At 42.7% G+C, this 18887-nt stretch overlaps 1 protein-coding gene across 35 annotated transcripts in view; it reads left to right on the forward strand.

The window, feature by feature from the left end:
* The window catches only part of NUP98 (nucleoporin 98 and 96 precursor), a 132089-nt gene that overhangs the window by 99070 nt on the left and 14132 nt on the right, over positions 1–18887 (forward strand). For all 35 annotated transcript variants that reach the window (XM_008264839.5, XM_002708536.6, XM_051822866.3 and 32 more), the window contains 2 exons: positions 8152–8309; positions 10898–11041. In XM_008264839.5, coding sequence (XP_008263061.1) covers positions 8152–8309; positions 10898–11041 — 302 coding nt within the window. The remainder of the gene's footprint in view (positions 1–8151; positions 8310–10897; positions 11042–18887) is intronic.

Genomic DNA, 18887 nt, shown 5'->3' on the forward strand with positions numbered 1-18887 from the left:
CATTTGTATGTTAATTTTTCAGAGGGAATCCTGCTATGTATTCTGTTTTTTTCATGTAACACATTACAAAATACTGTAATATAAATACAATAACCAAATGCTTTTTGTTTCTTTTTTATTTTTAAAGATGTATCTGTCTTTTATTTGAAAGACAAAATTACAGAGAGAGGGAAAGGCAGAGATCTTATATCTACTGGTTCCAAAGCCAGGAGCCTAGATGCAGTGATGCAAGCTCTTGGGGCCATCTTCTGCTACTTTCTCAGGTGCATTAGCAAGGAACTGGATCAGAAGTGAAGCAGCCAAGACTCGAACCTGCACTCATATGCGATGCAGGCATTGTAGGAGGTGGCTTAACCCTCTATGCCACAATACTGGCCCCATCAAATGCCTCTTGAGTATTCTTTATTATAAATGTATTGTGGGGGCCAGCACTGTGGTGCACTAAGTTAACGCAGCAAGTTAATCCTCCACCTACAGTTATGGCATCCCATATGGGTGCAGGTTCAAGTCCTGGCTGCTCCACTTCCAGTACAGCTTTCTGCTATGGCCTGGGAAAGCAATAGAAGATGGCCCAAGACTTTGGGCCCTTGCACCCACATGGGAGACCCAAAGGAAGCTCCTGGCTCCTGGCTTTGGATTGACTCAGCTCCGGCTGTTGTGGCTATTTGGGAAGTGAACCAATGGGTGGAAGACCTTTTTCTCTATCTTTCCATCTACTGTCTGTAACTCTACCTCTCAAATTAAAAAAAAAAAAAAAATATCCTTAAAAAATAAGTAAATAAATGTATTAGAAAATTTTTTCTTTGACATTTGGACCTTTTTTTCTTTTCTTTCCTCTGTAAAGAAAACTAAATATCTTAAACATGTCTTTTAAAAAGAAAAAAAATTTATTTACTTAAAAGGCAGAGTGACAAAGAGAAATCTTCCATCCTCTGGTTCACTCCCTCAAATCGCTACAACGCTGGGGCTTGAGGCAGGGTGAAGCCAAGAGCTTCATTTGGCTCTCCCTCATGGGTGGCGGGGGCCGAAGTACTTGGGCCTTCTTCCGTTGGTTTGCAGGTGAATTAGCAGGGAGCTGGATTGGAAGCAGAGCTGCAGGTTTTAAACCAACACTCATATAGGATGCCAGTGTCACAGGCAGTAGCTTAACCTTCTGTGTCACATCGCTGGCCTCTTAAGCAGGTCTTTAATGCACTTAATTCTTTCAAGTAAATATATGGAAGTTTAATTTTTAGATAAAGGTATTTACTTTTTAAGAACTTTTTTTTTTTAAAGATTTATTCATTTGAAAGAGTTAAGAGAGGGCAAGAGGGGCCCGCACTGTGGCATAGTGGATAATGCTACTACCTACAGTGCTGGCATCCCATATGGACTCCAGTTTGATCCTGGCTGCTCCGCTTCTGATTCAGCTCTCTGCTATGGCCTGGGAAAATAGTAGAGGATGGCCCAGGTGTTTGAGCCCCTGCACCCATGTTGGAGACCCGAAAGAAGCTCCTGGCTCCTGGCTTCAGATTGGTGCAGCTCTAGCTATTGCAGCCATCTTGGGAGCTGGGGAGTGACCCAACAGATAGAAGACTTCTCTCTGTCTCTGCCTCTCTGTAACTCTGCGTTTCAAATAAATAAATAAATCTTTGAGAGAGAGTGAGAGAAGAGAGTGGTAGATCTCCTCCATCTGCTGATTCACTCCCCAAATGATTGCAGCAGCCAGGGCTGGGCCAGGCCAAAGCCAAGAGCCAGAAACTCCATCTGGGTCTCCCATGTGAGTCCCTTGGGCCCAAGTTGTCAGGCCATCCATTTGCTGTTTTCCCAGGCACACTAGCATGGAGCTGGTCTCCCTGAAGTGGAGCAGCACTCATAAGGATACCAGCTTTGCAGACAACATCTCAACTTGCTACACCACAATTCTGGTCCCTTGTATTATTATTATTATTATTATTATTATTATTATTATTATTATTATTATTTTGACAGGCAGAGTGGACAGAGAGAGAGAGACAGAGAGAAAGGTCTTGCTTTGCCGTTGATTCACCCTCCAATGGCCGCTGCCGGCGCGCTGTGGCCAGTAAACCGTGCTGATCTGAAGGCAGGAGCCAGGTGCTTCTCCTGGTCTCCCATGGGGTGCAGGGCCCAAGTACTTGGGCCATCCTCCACTGCATTCCCTGGCCACAGCAGAGAGCTGGCCTGGAAGAGGGGCAACTGGGACAGAATCTGTTGCCCCGACCGGGACTAGAACCCAGTGTGCCAGCGCCGCAAGGTGGAGGATTAGCCTAGTGAGCCACAGCGCTGGCCAATTGTTTTATTATTTTTAAGGATTTACCATACATTTTTATGTCCCATGAGTATGTCTGATTTTCTTAGTTTCCTTTCCACTGATGAGATATTCAGCAAATGCTTAACAATTATCTAGACAGAAATCATTTGGTTTTTGTTTCAAATTAAGAGAACTATCTTCTGGTGGCTTACTCCCCACGTGCCTGCCTTCATTTTGGGACTAGCTGAAGCCAGAAGCTCAACCCAGGTACCCCTTGTTAGTAATAAAAACCAGTTACTTGAGTCATCACCTCTTCTCCAGGATCTGCATTAGCAGGAAGTGAAAATGAGTAATGAACCCATGTACTCCAATATGGAGCATCTTAATATTACCTTAACCACTAGGCTAAATGTCCACCATAAAAACGAATCTTGAGGGGCCGGTGCTGTGCTGTAGCAGGTAAAGCTGCCAACTACTGCCGGCATCCCATATGGGCACCAGTTCTAGTCCTGGCTGCTTCACTTCCCATCCAACTCTACTGTGGCCTGGGAAAGGGGTGGAAGATGGCCCAAATCCTTGGGCCATAGCACCTGTGTAGGAGACCCAGAAGAATTTCCAGGCTCTTGGCTTCGGATTGGCCCAGCTGCAGCCGTTGTGGCCATTTAGGGAGTGAACCAGTGGATGGAAGACCTGTCTGTCTGTCTGTCTGTCTCTCTTCTCTGCATCTGCCTCTTTGTAACTCTGCCTTTCAAATAAGTAAATAAATCTTTAAAAAAAAAAAAAAACAAACTTGGATCTACTCATTTATAAGCTACTTTTTCCTTTTCTACTTACCCTGCAGTTAAACCTTTACAAGACACAGCCTTTAAGGTTATTAAAAATTTCTTCTATAAAGAAAGGGCATGGGGTAGCTCTGTGGTGTCATAGGTTTAACATCTGCCTGCAGCACCAGCATTCCATGTGGGAACTGGTTCAAGTGCCAGCTGCTCCACTTCTGATCCAGCCTCCTACTGATGGCCTGGGAAAGCAGTAGAAAATGACCCAAGCGCTTGGGCCCCTGCACCCACATGGGAGGTCCAGAAGAAGCTCCTGGCTACTGGCTTCAGATTGGCCCAGATCTGGCCGTTGCAGCCATTTGGAGAATAAACCAGAGGATGGAAGACTTCTCTGTCTCTCCCTTTCTTTGTAACTATGCCTCTCAAGTGAATAAATAATTTTTTTTAAAGATCTATTAATTTACTTAAAAGGCAGAGAGAAATAGGAAGACAGAGAACGAGATCTTTCATATGCCAGTTTACACTTCAAATGGCTGCAAAGGTCAGGGCTGGACCAGTCCTGAAACCAGTAGTGAGGAACTCTGTTTGAGTCTGCCCAGTGGTTGGCAGGGTCCCAAGAGCACAGGCCATCTTTTGCTGCTTTCCCAGGCACATTAACTGGGAGCTGAGATTAGAAGAGAGCAGCTGGGACTCCAACCGGTGCTTATATGGAATACTGGCATTGCAGGTTGTGGCCAGCCCCAGTTACTAAAAATTTCTACTTCAATACCCACTTTCTTTTTTTTTTTTTTTAATTAATTTTATTTATCAGTGCCTACTTTCAATAATGAATAGAACAGCTAGACAAAATTAATTTTTATAGAAAATATGAACACTAAACTTTACATGACACTTATCCAGCAGGAAGAAAGACCTTAAATCAAAAACTTAAGGATCCTGGGGCTGGCGCTGTGGCGTAGTAGGCAAAGCCCGCTGCCTACAGTGCCAGCATCCCATATGGGCACTGGTTTGAGTCCCAGCTGCTCCTCTTCCCGATACAGCTCTCTGCTATGCCCTGGGAAAGCAGTAGAAGATGGCCCCAGTCCTTGGGACCCTGTACCCACTTGGGAGACCCAGAAAAAGCTCCTGGCTCTGGATTGGTGCTGCTCCTGCTGCTGCCGCCCACTGGGGAGTGAACTGGTGGATGGAAATCCTTTCTCTGTCTCTCTGCCTCTCCATCTCTCTGTGTAACTCTGCCTTTCAAATAAATAAATAAATCTTTAAAAAACAATACTTAAGGATCCATTTGAAGAAATGAAAAATAAAATGAGGTAGCAAAGGAGGAAATAATGATGATTAGAGCAAATGATTATGAAAACACAATGGAAAATAGATCAATAAAACCATAAGTTATTCTTTAAGGAGATTTTCTCTTAGAAAAGCCCTGGCCCAGAAGAAATAATAAGAAACCTCTGTAAACCCTCACAGAAAATAGATAGGGGAATACGTTACAATGTATGATATCTGATATCAAAGCAAAACTATGGGAGCCAGCATCGTGGTATAGCCATCTGTGAAACTGGCATTCCATATGGGCGCCCATTCAAATTCCAGCTGCTCAACTTAAGTCTAACTCCTTGCTAATGAGCCTGGGAAAAGAGCAGGAGATGGCCCAAATGCTTGTCACCCCTCTAGGAGATCCAGATGAACCTCCTGGCTCAGCCCCAATCATATGGGGAATGAACCAGTGAACGGAAGATGCCTGTCTTTCTTTCTCTCTGTAACTCAGCCTTTCAAATAAAATAAATCTTTAAAAAAAAAAGGGGGGGTGGGGGAGGCCAGCACTGTGGCGCAGTAGGTTAATCATCCACCTGCAGCTCTGGCATCCCATATGGACGCCGGTTCTAGTCCCAGCTAATCCTCTTTCAATCCAGCTCTTTGCTATGGCCTCAGAAAGCAGTAGAAGATTGCCCAAGCACTTGGGCCCCAGCACCCACACTGGAGACCCAGAGGAAGATGCTGGCTTCTGGCTTTGGATCAGCTCAGCTGCGGTTGTTTCAGCCATTTAGAGAGTGAACCAGCGGATGAAAGACCATTCTTTCTGTCTCTCCCTTGCACTCTCTGTAACTCTACCTCTCAAATAAATAAAATCTTAAAAAAAATAGGAAGCTCACTAAAAATAAATAAATAAATAAATATCTACCATATGATCTAACCATTCCACTCCTAGGTATTTAGCTAAGAGATAAGAAAGTATATGTCCATACAGAGACTTCTGCCTGAATGCTTATAGCTGCATGAATGTTAGAATAGTTCAGCACAGTCTGGAGATTCTGATCAATATATAAAATTCATTTGTGTTTCTATATATTTGGAACAAACTATCCAATCAATATTTGGGGAACCACAACAGAGACACAAAACTTGTGTGCTGACGACTGTAAAACTTTTCTTGGTGTATAAAGATGTAAATAGGGCCACCATTGTGGTGTAGCAGGTGAAACCACCACTTGAGATGCCATGCTGGAGTGCTAGTTCAAATCCTGGCTACCATACTTCTGTTCCTGCTAATGAGCCTGTGAAGGCAGCAGAAAAGGCTGAAGTACCAGAGGCCCCTCTCATCCTTATGGGAGACCCGGACAGATTTCTGGCTCCAGGCTTTGGCCTCACCCAGACCTGGTTGCTGTGGCTATTTAGGGAGTAAACTGGAGGATGGAAGAGTGTCTCTCTTTCTCTTTCTCTCCACTCTTTGTCTCTCTCTCTCTCTCTCCTTCCCTTTGAATAAATAAGTTTTTAGAAATACATATAAATGGGGGCTAGTGCTGTGCCTTGGTGGGTAAAGCCATTGACTGTATTACCCGCATCCCACAAAGATGCCAGTTCAACTCCTGGCTGCTCTACTTTTAATCTAACTTCCTAGATTATTTGTTTGTTTGAAAGGCAGAGTTACAGAGAGGCAGAGAGTGAGAGAGAGAGGTCTTAGATCCACTGGTTCAAATGGCTGCAACAGCTGGAGCTGAGGCAATCTGAAGCCAGGAGTCTGGAGCTTCTGGGGTTCCCACATGGATGCAGGTGCCCAAGAACTTGGGCCATCTTCCACTGCCTTCCTAGGCTCATTAGCGGGGAGCTGGATCTGAAGTGGATCAGCCAGTAATTGAACCGGCGCCCATATGGAATGCTGACAGTCTAGTCTAGGCAGCTGCATTACCCACTCACTACTCCACAGCTCTGTCCCGGATAGCTGAATTTCAATTCCAAAAAAAAAAATGTGAATTTAGATTTTTTAAGATCTATTTACTTGAGAGACAGAGTCACAGACAGAAATGTCTTCCAACATCTGGTTCACTCCCCAAGTGGCTGCAACAGTAACCAGGCAGAGGCCCAACCTACTAGGCCCCACTGCTGACCCTAGGACTTATTTTATTTAAGGTTTTGTTTTTTTTTTTTAAGATTTATTTATTTATTTGAAAGGCAGAATTACAGAGAAAGAGAACTTGCATCCACTAGTTCACTGCTCAAAGGCTTGCAACAGTGGGGACTACACTAGGTTGAACCCAAGCTCCTGGAACTTCACTTGGAGCTCCCAAATGGATGGCAGGAACCCAAGGACTTGGGCCGTCATCTGTTGCCTTGTAGCAGGAAGCTGGATTAGAAAAGTAGCACAGAAGCCAGGATTAAAACCGGCACTCCAGTATGGAATGTGGACATCGTAAGCTGTGGCTTAATCTACTGCACTACAGTGTCCACCTCTCTTCATATCATGCACAAAAAATTTGAGGAAGTTCTTGAAAATTCTTCCCTTTGCTCCACTTTGCTTCTTTTCAGTGGGAAAATCAGGAAGGGGGGGGGGGGGAGTCTAGGATTGACAGTGCTGATTGTGTGATCTGAACTTGACTGTCTCCAATGACAAGGCTATTTATATTGTTGGGTAATAAACACTGGTTTGTGTTCTATAGACACAGTGAAGTAACTTTTCCTTGTTTCTTTATTGGTAGTCACATACAGTGTTATCAGCTCATGGTCATTTGGCTACAGTACTTACTGCTTGAATCAGATTGCACTCATGCTTTGGTTACCTGTATGCAGTTAGGGAGAAAACTTGACCTAATAACACATTTCCAGATGTGTTTCTGAGGTATGCTTTCTTCCCTCCAGGCCACTCTATTTTGTGAAAGAAAACCTTTGAAAAGAGAACTTTAGCTTTGAGATGAAAGATTTAGCTTCTGTCAGAATAGTCCTTTAGTTTTATATAAGCACTGACCCTATAGAAACAAAAGAAAAAGTACTGCTGACTTTTAGGAGGTTTGTAATAGGGACTAAAATAAGGAATTTTTTTATCACTATCATATTTTAACTAGAAATGTTCATAAGCTAGAATTTCTGTTCCCTTACATTAATAGAATATTTTCATTCCCTCAGCCCTTTTTACTTAAAAAAAATCCATAGCCGAGTGGTGTGGGCATTTTATACAGCAGTGACAATGGCATTTAGAACACCAAATCCCATATCAGAGTGCCTGGTTCAAGTCTCAGCTCCTCTGCCTGTAATCCAGCTTCCTACTGATGTTCACCCTGGAAGGTAGCAAGATGATGACTCAAGTACTTGGGTCCCTGTCATCCACATAAGAGATCTGTTTTGAGTTCTGGGCACCTGTTTTGGCCTTACCCAGCCCAGGCTGTTGTAGGCATTAGGGGGGGTAAACCAGTGGGTGGAAGATCTGTCTGCCTTTCAAATGAAAATGGAAAACAAAACAAAATTATTGAACCTGTAGGAATAAAAAACTCACCTACTGTTTATACTAGATCCAGAAACATGTTTTTTCCTTCAGATTTAAATTTCCTGTTTTCCATGTCATTGTGTGGTATATTCTAGTTTGCCATATTTTCCTTATTTTATAGATGAACTATTTTGTCACAAAAATAATTCATCTGTCTATACAGTCTATCTGTAATTTGAGTTAAATTACTTAGCAGATTTTCTACCCAAAAAGAAATTGGTAAGTTTTTGATTAGTATTTTTTTCCCTATTGCAGAAAGCAGTCATGGGTGTTTTCTTCCTTCTTAAGGAATTCACAAGGTAATTTCCTAAGCTGTTCACCAAAATTGTAAATTTTAGTACTCAGCAGAGAATTTCTGTTCTCCTTAGGTGATCATCGCCTTGCCCTTCTGTTATCTCAGTTGGTGGGGAGCCAGTCCGTCCGGGAGCTGCTCACTATGCAGCTGGTGGATTGGCATCAACTCCAGGCTGACTGCTTCATCCAGGATGAGAGACTGCGCATATTTGCCCTGTTAGCTGGAAAACCGGTATCTTCCTCTTTTACCATAATCTCATACCAGTTTTCTCACAAAATCAAGGTGTTTCAGGCAAAAAGCTGTCTTTGTAAATTGCACATACCTGGGAAATCTATTTTTCAGTGCAAGTATTTTCAAATTATAAGGGTAGTCATCCACTTTTTAGAAAACTCTGGTTCTATAGAAGTTAAGACTTTCAAATTCACCACATTCCATATTATAGTGATCGACAATTTACATAATTTCTCTGTCTGTATTAACATATATGCATTCATATTTATGAGGAGACTTCCAAACTTTCATGAAAAATACAATCAAAGAATGTTTATTCTGTTGCAAAAAAGTTTGAAATATATGCATCTAAGAACTGTTTAAAGAATCTATAGAGAAGCAGGCATGTGGCACAGTGAATTTAGCCACCCCTTAGGACACCTGCATCTCTTTCAAGGGCCTAGAATTGAGTCCCACCTCTGCTTCCCACCTAGCTTCCTGCTAATGTACACCCTGGGAAGCAGTATATGATGGCTCAAGTACATGGGTCCCTGCCATACATGATGGACTTTTTGGTTCCTGGATGTGGCCTGACTCAACCCCAACTGTTGTAAGCGCTGGGGAAGTGAACCAGTGGATAAAATCTCCCTCTCTCTCTGCCAATCTGCCTTTTTAATAACCAAATTTAAAATTACAATTTCATGGAAGATTGTATTATGAAGAAATTATGCATAGATTTCAAATAGTTTTTAGGGATGTATGTATTTGTTTGAAAGGCAGAGTTAGAAATTTAGATCTTCTGTGTATTGGTTCACTCCCCAAATAGCCAGGCCAAAGCTAGGAGTCTGGAATTCCATCCAAGTCTCCCCTGTGATTGGCAGTTGCCAAATAATGGAGTCAACCTCCATTGCTTTCCCTGGCACATTAGCAGGAAGCTGGATCAGAAGTGGAGCAGCCAGAGCTCAAAGCAGTACTCATGTGGGATGCTGTCACTGTAGGCAGTAGCTTAACCCACTGTGCCCAACACCAGTCCCTCAATATTTGCTTAAATCTAGAATAAATATATCTTACAATTTTATTTTCCATTTACTTTTTGACATACTATCATACAATACGTGTAAAATCAATTCTGCAGCTTTTTTCTTTTCTTTTCTTTTCTTTTTTTTTTTTTTTTTTTTGGACAGGCAGAGTGGACAGTGAGAGAGAGAGAGAGAGAGAGAGAGAAAGGTCTTCCTTTGCCGTTGGTTCACCCTCCAATGGCCAGCGCACCATGCTGATCCGATGGCAGGAGCCAGGTGCTTCTCCTGGTCTCCCATGGGGTGCAGGGCCCAAGCACTTGGGCCATCCTCCACTGCACTCCCTGGCCACAGCAGAGAGCTGGCCTGGAAGAGGGGCAACTGGGACAGAATCCGGTGCCCCGACTGGGACTAGAACCCAGTGTGCCGGCGCCACAAGGCGGAGGATTAGCCTAGTGAGCCGCGGTGCCGGCCTGTTTTTTCTTTTTTAAGTTTTTGTTTATTTATTTGAAAGTCAAGTTACAGAGAGAGACAGAGAAAGAGAGATCTTCCACTCTCTTGTTCACTCTCCAGATGGCTACAACAGCCAGAGTTGGGCCAGGCCAAACGTGGGTGACAAGGGCCCGAACACTTGGGCCATCCTCTGCTGCTTTTCCCAGGCCATTAGCAGGCAGCTGGGTCAAAAGTGGAGCATTTGGGACACAAACTGGCACTCATAAGGCTTCCAGCATCACAAGTGGTAGCTTTACCATGTGTGCCACAACACCAGCACATGTTTTTCAAACTTTTTTTTTTTTTGAAAGGCAGAATTACAGAGAGAAAAGGAGATCTTCCATCTGCTGGTTTACTCAGGCTGAAGCCAGTAACCAGGAGTTTCATCCGGGTCTCCTGGGTGCAGGGGCCCAAGGACTTGGGCCATTTTCTGTTGTTTTCTCAGGCACGTTAGCAGAGAGCTGGATTGGAAGCAGAGCAAACAGAACTAGCACCTATATGGGGTGCTGCATTGCAGGCAGCAGCTTAACCCATTACACCACAATTACAGCCCCCATATAGTTCAAATTTAATCTGTGTGGACATTGAATTTTATTTATTTTTATTTGAAAGGCAAAGAAAGAGAGATATCAATCTTCCATGTGCTGGTTCAGAGGTCTTTTTAATAACTACTTGCATTCCATTTGATTGATGATGGATCATAATAATTTTAAGCCAGTTATTTGTTGCTGCCTATTTCTTTTGATTACCTTCTAAAAGCCAACTTCCAGAAATAAAATAGCTACTCAGAATTTATGTTCATCGTAAATTTTAGAAGTTAACACCTTCACTGTCTGTAACTCTACGTGTCAAATAAAAAGATTTATATAAAAAAAGAAGTTAACACCTACGTACAGTGGGAAGACTTCTCTAATTTTAAGGACGCTCATCACTTCTCAAAGCATGGAATTTTTTTGTTTCTCCAAATCCAGAGACTCTGTATTTTATATCTGAATAATTAATGCTGTCATCTAAATCATATACAATATTAGTTTAATAAGTAAATAATTTGCAGACATAGGTGTAATTTAGCTGTGGTATTTATGATTTTGTGTCACGCAGGTATGGCAGCTCTCAGAACAGAAGCAAATCAACGTGTGTTCCCAGCTAGATTGGAAACGCTCCCTGGCTGTCCATCTGTGGTATTTGCTTCCACCAACAGCTTCCATTTCCAGGGCACTCAGCATGTATGAAGAAGCATTTCAGGTATTATGTCCAGTAGAGCCACACGAGAATTATAGTGGGTGTCCTGTGTTTGCCAGAGAAGTTCTGCAAACAAACAAAATTACAGTTAGTAGTACTTTTTACTAACTGCATTTTTTGAAGGTACTATAAAATTGAAGTGGACCCCGGAAATCTGATGGGAAACTTTATCCTTTAGTCTTGCTTCTGAATGATGCTACCTACTCTCAAACTTCTCCAAGGTCTTCTTTCATTTTATTTAAAATGATGAGTTTCCATGGGTAACTTTCACTGCTATTCTCCTGCCTCTAACCCAGAGGGTTTTTGTTCATTCCTAATGTTGTGTTACTATTTTGGGAATTCCTGGGTTTACAAACTGACCTCATGTGTAGTGTAGCCTCAAATTAGCAGCTCTGAAAATTGCCTCTAAATATCTTATTTCATATTCATTGTTGGTGAAGAGGTTAAAGGGTTTGTTATTGATGTTGTTGGTTTGAGAGGCAGACAGAGATACAGAGATCACTAATCTGCAGTTTACTCCCAAAATGTCCACAATGGAAGTCAATCCAGGTCTTTTATGGAGATGGCAGGGGACCTAAGTGCTTGCCATCCCCCGCCCCGAATGCACATTCGCAGGAAACTGGAATTGGAAATGAAGCCAGGACTCAAGCTCAGGCACCATGATAATGAATGTGGGCACCCTGAGTTGCATCTTAACTACTGTGCCAAAGGCCTCTTCCCATTATTATATTTAGTGCTAATATTTCTTTTTTTTTTTTTTTTTTTTTTTTTTTTTGACAGGCAGAGTGGACAGTGAGAGAGAGAGACAGAGAGAAAGGTCTTCCTTTGCCGTTGGTTCACCCTCCAATGGCTGCCGCAGCCAGCGCGCTGCAGCTGGCGTACCACGCTGATCCGATGCCAGGAGCCAGGAGCCAGGTGCTTTTCCTGGTCTCCCATGGGGTGCAGGGCCCAAGCACCTGGGCCATCCTCCACTGCACTCCCTGGCCACAGCAGAGAGCTGGCCTGGAAGAGGGGCAACTGGGACAGAATCCGGCACCCCAACCAGGACTAGAACCTGGTGTGCCGGCGCCGCTAGGCGGAGGATTAGCCTAGTGAGCCGCGGCGCCGGCAGTGCTAATATTTCTTCATTAGTACTGTCCATATTTTATGCCTTTGTTATTTTCTAAGAGCAAAACAACACTAAAGAAACTGATGGGGCTGATACTGTGGTGTAATAGGCTAAGCTTCTGTCTGCAGCGCTGGCTTCTCATATGGGCGCTGGTTCATGTCCCAGCTGCTCCTCTTCTGATTCAGCTTTCTGCTTTTGACCTGAGAAAGCAGAGGTAGATGACCCAAGTGTTTGGGCCCCTGCACCCATATGGGAGACCCAGAAGTTCCTGGCTGTAGATCAGCCCAGCTCCAGCCGTTTGAGGCCATTTGGGAAGTGAACCAGCAGATGAAAGACCTTTCTCTGTTGGTAACTCTGACTCTCAAATAAATACATAAACAAACAAACAAACTTTTTCAGGGTGGGGGAAGGAAACTGAATGTAATAAAAGTTGATAATACAATAAAAAATTGCTGAAAGGTAGGGAGGGGAAGGGGTTTAGGCCTAGTCGTTAAATTGCTGCTTGGACCACTTGCATATCATATGAGAGTGCCTGAGTTTGAGTTCCGGCTCCCATCCTGATTCTAGTTTCCTATTAATGGCACTTCTTTGGTGGCAGTAGTAATGGCTCAAGTAGTTGAGTAGACCTAGATTGCTTCTCCAGCTTCCTGCTCCTGGCTTTGGCTGTTGGGTTATTGTGGGCATTTCAGGAGTGAACCAGTAAATGGAGGAACTTGCTCACTCTCGTGCTCTCTTTCTCTGCTTTTCAAATAAAATAATTACTTTAAAAAAGAATGTTGCAGGGCCAGCATTGTGGCACAGCAGATTATGCTGCCATCTACAGTGCCAGCAATCCACATAAGTGCCGGTTTGAATCCCAGCTGCTACACTTCCAATCCAACTCCCCCCCGCCCCTTTTTTTTTTAATTTAATGAACATAAATTTCCAAGTTACAGCTTATGGATTACAATAGCTTCCCCCCCCATAACTTCCCTCCCACCCACAATGCTCCCCTCTCCCACTCCCTCTCCCCTTCCATTCACATCAAGATTAATTTTCAATTATCTTTATATACAGAAGATCAATTTAGCATATATTAAGTAAAGATTTCCATATTTTGCACCCACACTGATACACAAAGTGTAAAATACTATTTGAGTACTAGTTATAGCATTAATTAAACACCTAAGAGTAATTGTGTATTAATTACAGAATTCAACCAATAGTTTTAAGTAGAATATAAAATGCAACTTTTGTATTGTTGTGGCTCCCCCCCAACCTCCCTCCCTCCTGTGGCCCTCCCCTCTTCCACTCCCTCTCCCATCCAGCCCTTTATCACGTTTCATTTTCAATTACCTTCATATACTGAAGATCAACTTAGTATATACTAAGCAGGGATTTTTTTTTAACTTTTATTTAATGAATATAAATTTCCAAAGTACGATTTATGGATTACAATGGCTTCCCCCACATACCGTCCCTCCCACCCACTACCCTCCCTTTCCCACTCCCTCTCCCCTTCCATTCACATCAAGATTTATTTTCGATTATCTTAATATACAGATCAGCTTAGTATACATTAAGTAAGGATTTCAACAGTTTGCTCTCACACAGAAACATAAAGTGAAAAATAATAGATGATTTTTTTTAAATGATGATGAAATCAGATCAGACCTATTGTCATGTTTAATCCCAGTGAGAGTCAAGTTGGGAGTTGATAATTTCTTTCTTTCTTTTTTTTTTTTTTTTTTTTACAGAGGATCAGTTTAGTATTCATTAAGTAAAGATTTCAACAGTTTGCATCCCCATAAAAACACAAAGTGAAATATATTGTTTGAGTACTCGTTATAGCATTAAATCTCAATACACAGCACATTAAGGACAGAGATCCTACATGAGGAGTAAGTGCACAGTGACTCCTGTTGTTGACTTTACCAATTGACACTCCTGTCTATGGCATCAGTAGTCTCCCTATGCTCCAGTCATGAGTTTCCAAGGCTATGGAAGCCCTCTGAGTTCTCCGATTCTTATCTTGTTTAGACAAGGTCATAGTCAAAGTGGAGGTTCTCCCCTCCCTTCAGAGAAAGGTACCTCCTTCTTTGAAGACCTGTTCTTTCCACTGGGATCTCACTCGCAGAGATCTTTTGCCAGAGTGTCTTGGCTTTCCATGCCTGAAATACTCTCATGGGCTTTTCAGCCAGATCCGAATGCCTTTAGGGCTGATTCTGAGGCCAGAGTGCTATTTAGGACATCTGCCATTCTATGAGTCTGCTGAGTATCTCACTTCCCATGTTGGATCACTCTCCCCTTTATTTATTCCATCGGTTAGTGTTAGCAGGTACTAGACTTGTTTATGTGCTCCCTTTGACTCTTAGTCCTTTCATTATGATCAATTGTGAACTGAAATTGATCACTTGGAATAGTGAGATGGCATTGGTACATGCCACCTTGATGGGATTGAATTGGAATCCCCTGGTATGTTTTTAACTCTACCATTTGGGGCAAGTCAGCTTGAGCATGTCCCAAATTATACATCTCTTCCCTCTCTTATTCCCACTCTTATGTTTAACAGGGATCACATTTCAGTTAATTTTTAACACTTAAGAATAACTGTGTATTAATTACAGAATTAAACCAGTCATATTAAGTAGAACAGACAAAAAAACTACTAAGAGGGATAATGTATTAAGTTGTTCATTAACAGTCAGGGCTATGCTGATCAAGTCACCGTTTCCCATAGTGTCCATTTCACTTCAGGAGGTTTCCTTTTTGGTGTTCAGTCAGTTGTCACCGATCAGGGAGAACATATGGTATTTGTCCCTTTGGGACTGGCTTATTTCACTCAGCATGATGTGTTCCAGATTCCTCCATTTTGTTGCAATTGACTGGATTTCATTGTTTCTTACTGCGGTATAGTATTCTAAAGAGTACATATCCCATAATTTCTTTATCCAGTCTACCGTTGATGGGCATTTAGGTTGGTTCCAGGTCTTAGCTATTGTGAATTGAGCTGCAATAAACATTAGGCTGCAGACCGCTTTTTTGTTTGCCAATTTAAATTCCTTTGGGTAAATTCCAAGGAGTGGGATGGCTGGGTCGAACGGTAGGGTTATCTTCAGGTTTCTGAGGAATCTCCAGACTGACTTCCATAGTGGCTTGACCAGTTTGCATTCCCACCAACAGTGGGTTAGTGTCCCTTTTTCCCCACATCCTCGCCAGCATCTGTTGTTGGTAGATTTCTGAATGTGAGCCATTCTAACCGGGGTGAGGTGAAACCTCATTGTGGTTTTGATTTGCATTTCCCTGATTGCTAATGACCTTGAACATTTTTTCATCTGCCTGTTGGCCATTGGCATTTTCTCTTTTGAAAAATGTCTATTGAGGTCCTTGGCCCATCTCTTAATTGGGTTGTTGGTTTAGTTTTTGTGGAGTTTCTTGATCTCTTTGTAGATTCTGGTTATTAACCCTTTATCTGTTGCATAGTTTGCAAATATTTTTTCCCATTCTGTCGGTTGTCTCTTCACTCTCCTGACTGTTTCTTTTGCAGTACAGAAACTTCTCAATTTGATGCAATCCCAATAGTTAATTTTGGCTTTGACTGCCTGTGCCTCCCGGGTCTTTTCCAGAAACTCTTTGCCTGTGCCAATATCTTGAAGGGTTTCTCCAATGTTCTCTAGTAACTTGATGGTGTCAGGTCGTAGATTTAGGTCTTTAATCCATGTTGAGTGGATTTTTGTGTAAGGCGTAAGGTAGGGGTCTTGCTTCATGCTTCTGCACGTGGAAATCCAGTTTTCCCAGCACCATTTATTGAATAGACTGTCCTTGCTCCAGGAATTGGTTTTAGATCCTTGATCAAATATAAGTTGGCTGTAGATGTTTGGGTTGATTTCTGGTGTTTCAATTCTGTTCCATTGGTCTATCCATCTGTTTCTGTACCAGTACCATGCTGTTTTGATTACAACTGCCCTGTAGTATGTCCTGAAATCTGGTATTGTGATGCCTCCGGCTTTGTTTTTGTTGTACAAGATTGCTTTAGCTATTCGAGGTCTCTTGTGCCTCCATATAAATTTCAGCACCAATTTTTCCAGATCTGAGCAGAAGGTCTTTGGTATCTTGATTGGTATTGCATTGAATTTATAAATTGCTTTTGGGAGAATGGACATTTTGATGATATTGATTCTTCCAATCCATGAGCATGGAAGATTTTTCCATTTCTTGGTATCCTCTTCTACTTCTTTCTTTAAGGTTTTGTAATTTTCATCGTAGAGATCTTTAACGTCCTTGGTTAAGTTTATTCCAAGGTATTTGATTGTTTTTGTAGCTATTGTGAATGGGATTGATCTTAGAAGTTCTTCCTCAGCCATGGCATTGTCTGTGTATACAAAGGCTGTTGATTTTTGTGCATTGATTTTATACCCACTAAGCAGGGATTTCAACAGGCTGCACTCACACAACCGAACCAGGTATAGGGTATTGTTCGACTAGTAGTGTTGTTTTTAAGTTTCATAGTAGAACACATTAAGGACAGAGATCCTATGTGGGGAGCATGTACCCAGTGACTCCCGTTGTTGATTTAACAATTGGCACTCTTATTTATGATGTCAGCAATCACGCAAGACTCTTGCTATGAGCTGTCTAGGCTATGGAAGCCACTTGAGTTCACCAACTCTGTACTTGTTTAGTCAAGGCCGTATCACAGTGGAGGTTCCTTCCTCCCTTCAGAGAAAGGCACCTCTTTCCTTGTTGGCCTGTTCCTTCTGCTGGGGTCTTGTTCACCAGGATCTTTCATTTAGATTGTTTTTTGCCACCATGCCATGGCTTTCCATGCCTGTGAGACTCTCATGGACCTTTTAGCCAGATCCGAATGTCCCAAGGGTTAATTCTGAGGCAGGAGTGCTGTTTTGGGCGTTTGCCATTCTGTGAGTCTGCTGTGTGTCCTGTTTCCCCCACAGGATCATTCTCTCCCTTTTAATTCTATCCTTCATTATTTGCTTACACTGGTCTTATTTGTGAAATCTCTTTGACACTTACCCTATCTTTTTGATCGGTTGTGTATTTATACTTATCACTTTACCAAGTGTGCTGGCATTGGTACCTGCCTCCTTGGTAAGATTGAGCAACTCCCTTTTAATGTGCCTGGGAAAGCAATGGTGGATGGCCCAAGTCCTTGGGCCTTTGCCACATGGATGCACTGGAAGAAAGCTCCTTGCTCTTGGCTTTGGCCTGGCCCAGACCTGGTCATTGTGGTCTTCTGGAGAGTGACCGAGCAAATGAAATATTCTTTCTCCCCCCCTTCTCTCTCTTTCTCTGTAACTCTGTCTTTGATAAATAAATCTTTTAAAACAAAATTGTTGCAAAGAAAGTATGAGGATTTAGTGAGAACTACTGAAAACGTCATTACTATAGTCCACTGAAGACAGATGGAAGTTTTTGACCAAAAATAGTTTAAAGTCCTTGATAGGGGGTTGGGCATTTGTCATAGATGTGAAGACATCACTTACAGTACCCCTTATTCCATATTGACCTTCCTGGGTTTGAGCCCAGCTTATTCATATACCCTCTTGAGAGGCAACAGATGATGTCTCAAGTAATTGGGTTCCTGCCACTGATACAGGGGACCTAGATTGAGTTCCCTGCTTCACCAGGACCCAACCCTAGCTGTTGTGGTTATTTGAAGAGTGAACCAACAGATGGTAACTCTCTTCTCTCTCTATCTCTGTGTTCCCTCTACCCATCTCTCTGCCTTTCAGATAAATATATTTTTAAAAAGTCCTTGGTAAGAGATGGCATTGTGGCACAGTGAGTTAATCTACCCTTGTAACACTGACGTCCCATATTAAAGTGCTGGTTCAGGTACTGGCTGTTCTTAAAATCCAGCTTCCTGCTTACATACCTGGGAAAGCAGCAGATGATGGCACCTGTGATCATATGGGAGACCCAGATGGAGTTCCTGGCTCCTGGCTTTGAGCTTGCCCAGACCATATACACACTCTTTGCCTTTCAAATAAATCTTTTAAAAAAAAAAAATCCTTAATGATTTATTTGAGGCATTATATCCTTTTTTTCAAAGATGTATATATTTGTTTGAAAGGTGGGGGGGCTGGTGCCATGGCGCAGTAGGTTAATCCTCCCTCCACCTGCGGCACCAACACCCCATATGGGCACCGCTTCTAGTCCTGGCTGCTCCTCTTCTCTTCCAATCCAGCTCTCTGCTATGGCCTGGAAGAGCAGTAGAAGATGGCCCAAGTCCTTGGGCCCCTGCACCCGCATGGGAGACCAGGAAGAAGCCCCTGGCTCCTGGCTTTGGATCGGCACAGTTCCAGCTGTTGCGGCCATTTGTAGAGTGAATCAATGGAAGGAAGACCTTTCTCTCTGTCTCTCCCTCTCACTGTCTGTAACTCTACCTCTTAAATAAAATAAAATAAATTTCTTTTTTTAAAAAGGAAACTTAAGCTCATGAGGACAAAGATTTAAAAAAAAAAAAAAAAGCAGAGGGGCAGAGATCTGTGAAAGAGAAAGAGATTTTTTTTTCTTTTAATGTTAGAGGGCAAGACAGAGATCTTCTATCCACTGGTTTACTCCCCAAATGATTACAACAGCCAGAGCTGGGCAGGTCAGAAGCCAGAAGCCAGGAGCTTCTTCTGAGTCTCACATATGGGTGCAGGAACCTAAGTAGCTAGGATCCAACAGGTGCCCATATGGGATGCCCACATCATAGGCAGCAGCTCCACCCACTACACCACAGTGCTGGCCCCAAGGAGA

The sequence above is a fragment of the Oryctolagus cuniculus genome, chromosome 1 (genome assembly GCF_051225735.1).
Source record: "Oryctolagus cuniculus isolate XC-2025 breed Fujian yellow rabbit chromosome 1, ASM5122573v1, whole genome shotgun sequence".
Taxonomy (NCBI): Eukaryota; Metazoa; Chordata; class Mammalia; order Lagomorpha; family Leporidae; genus Oryctolagus; species Oryctolagus cuniculus.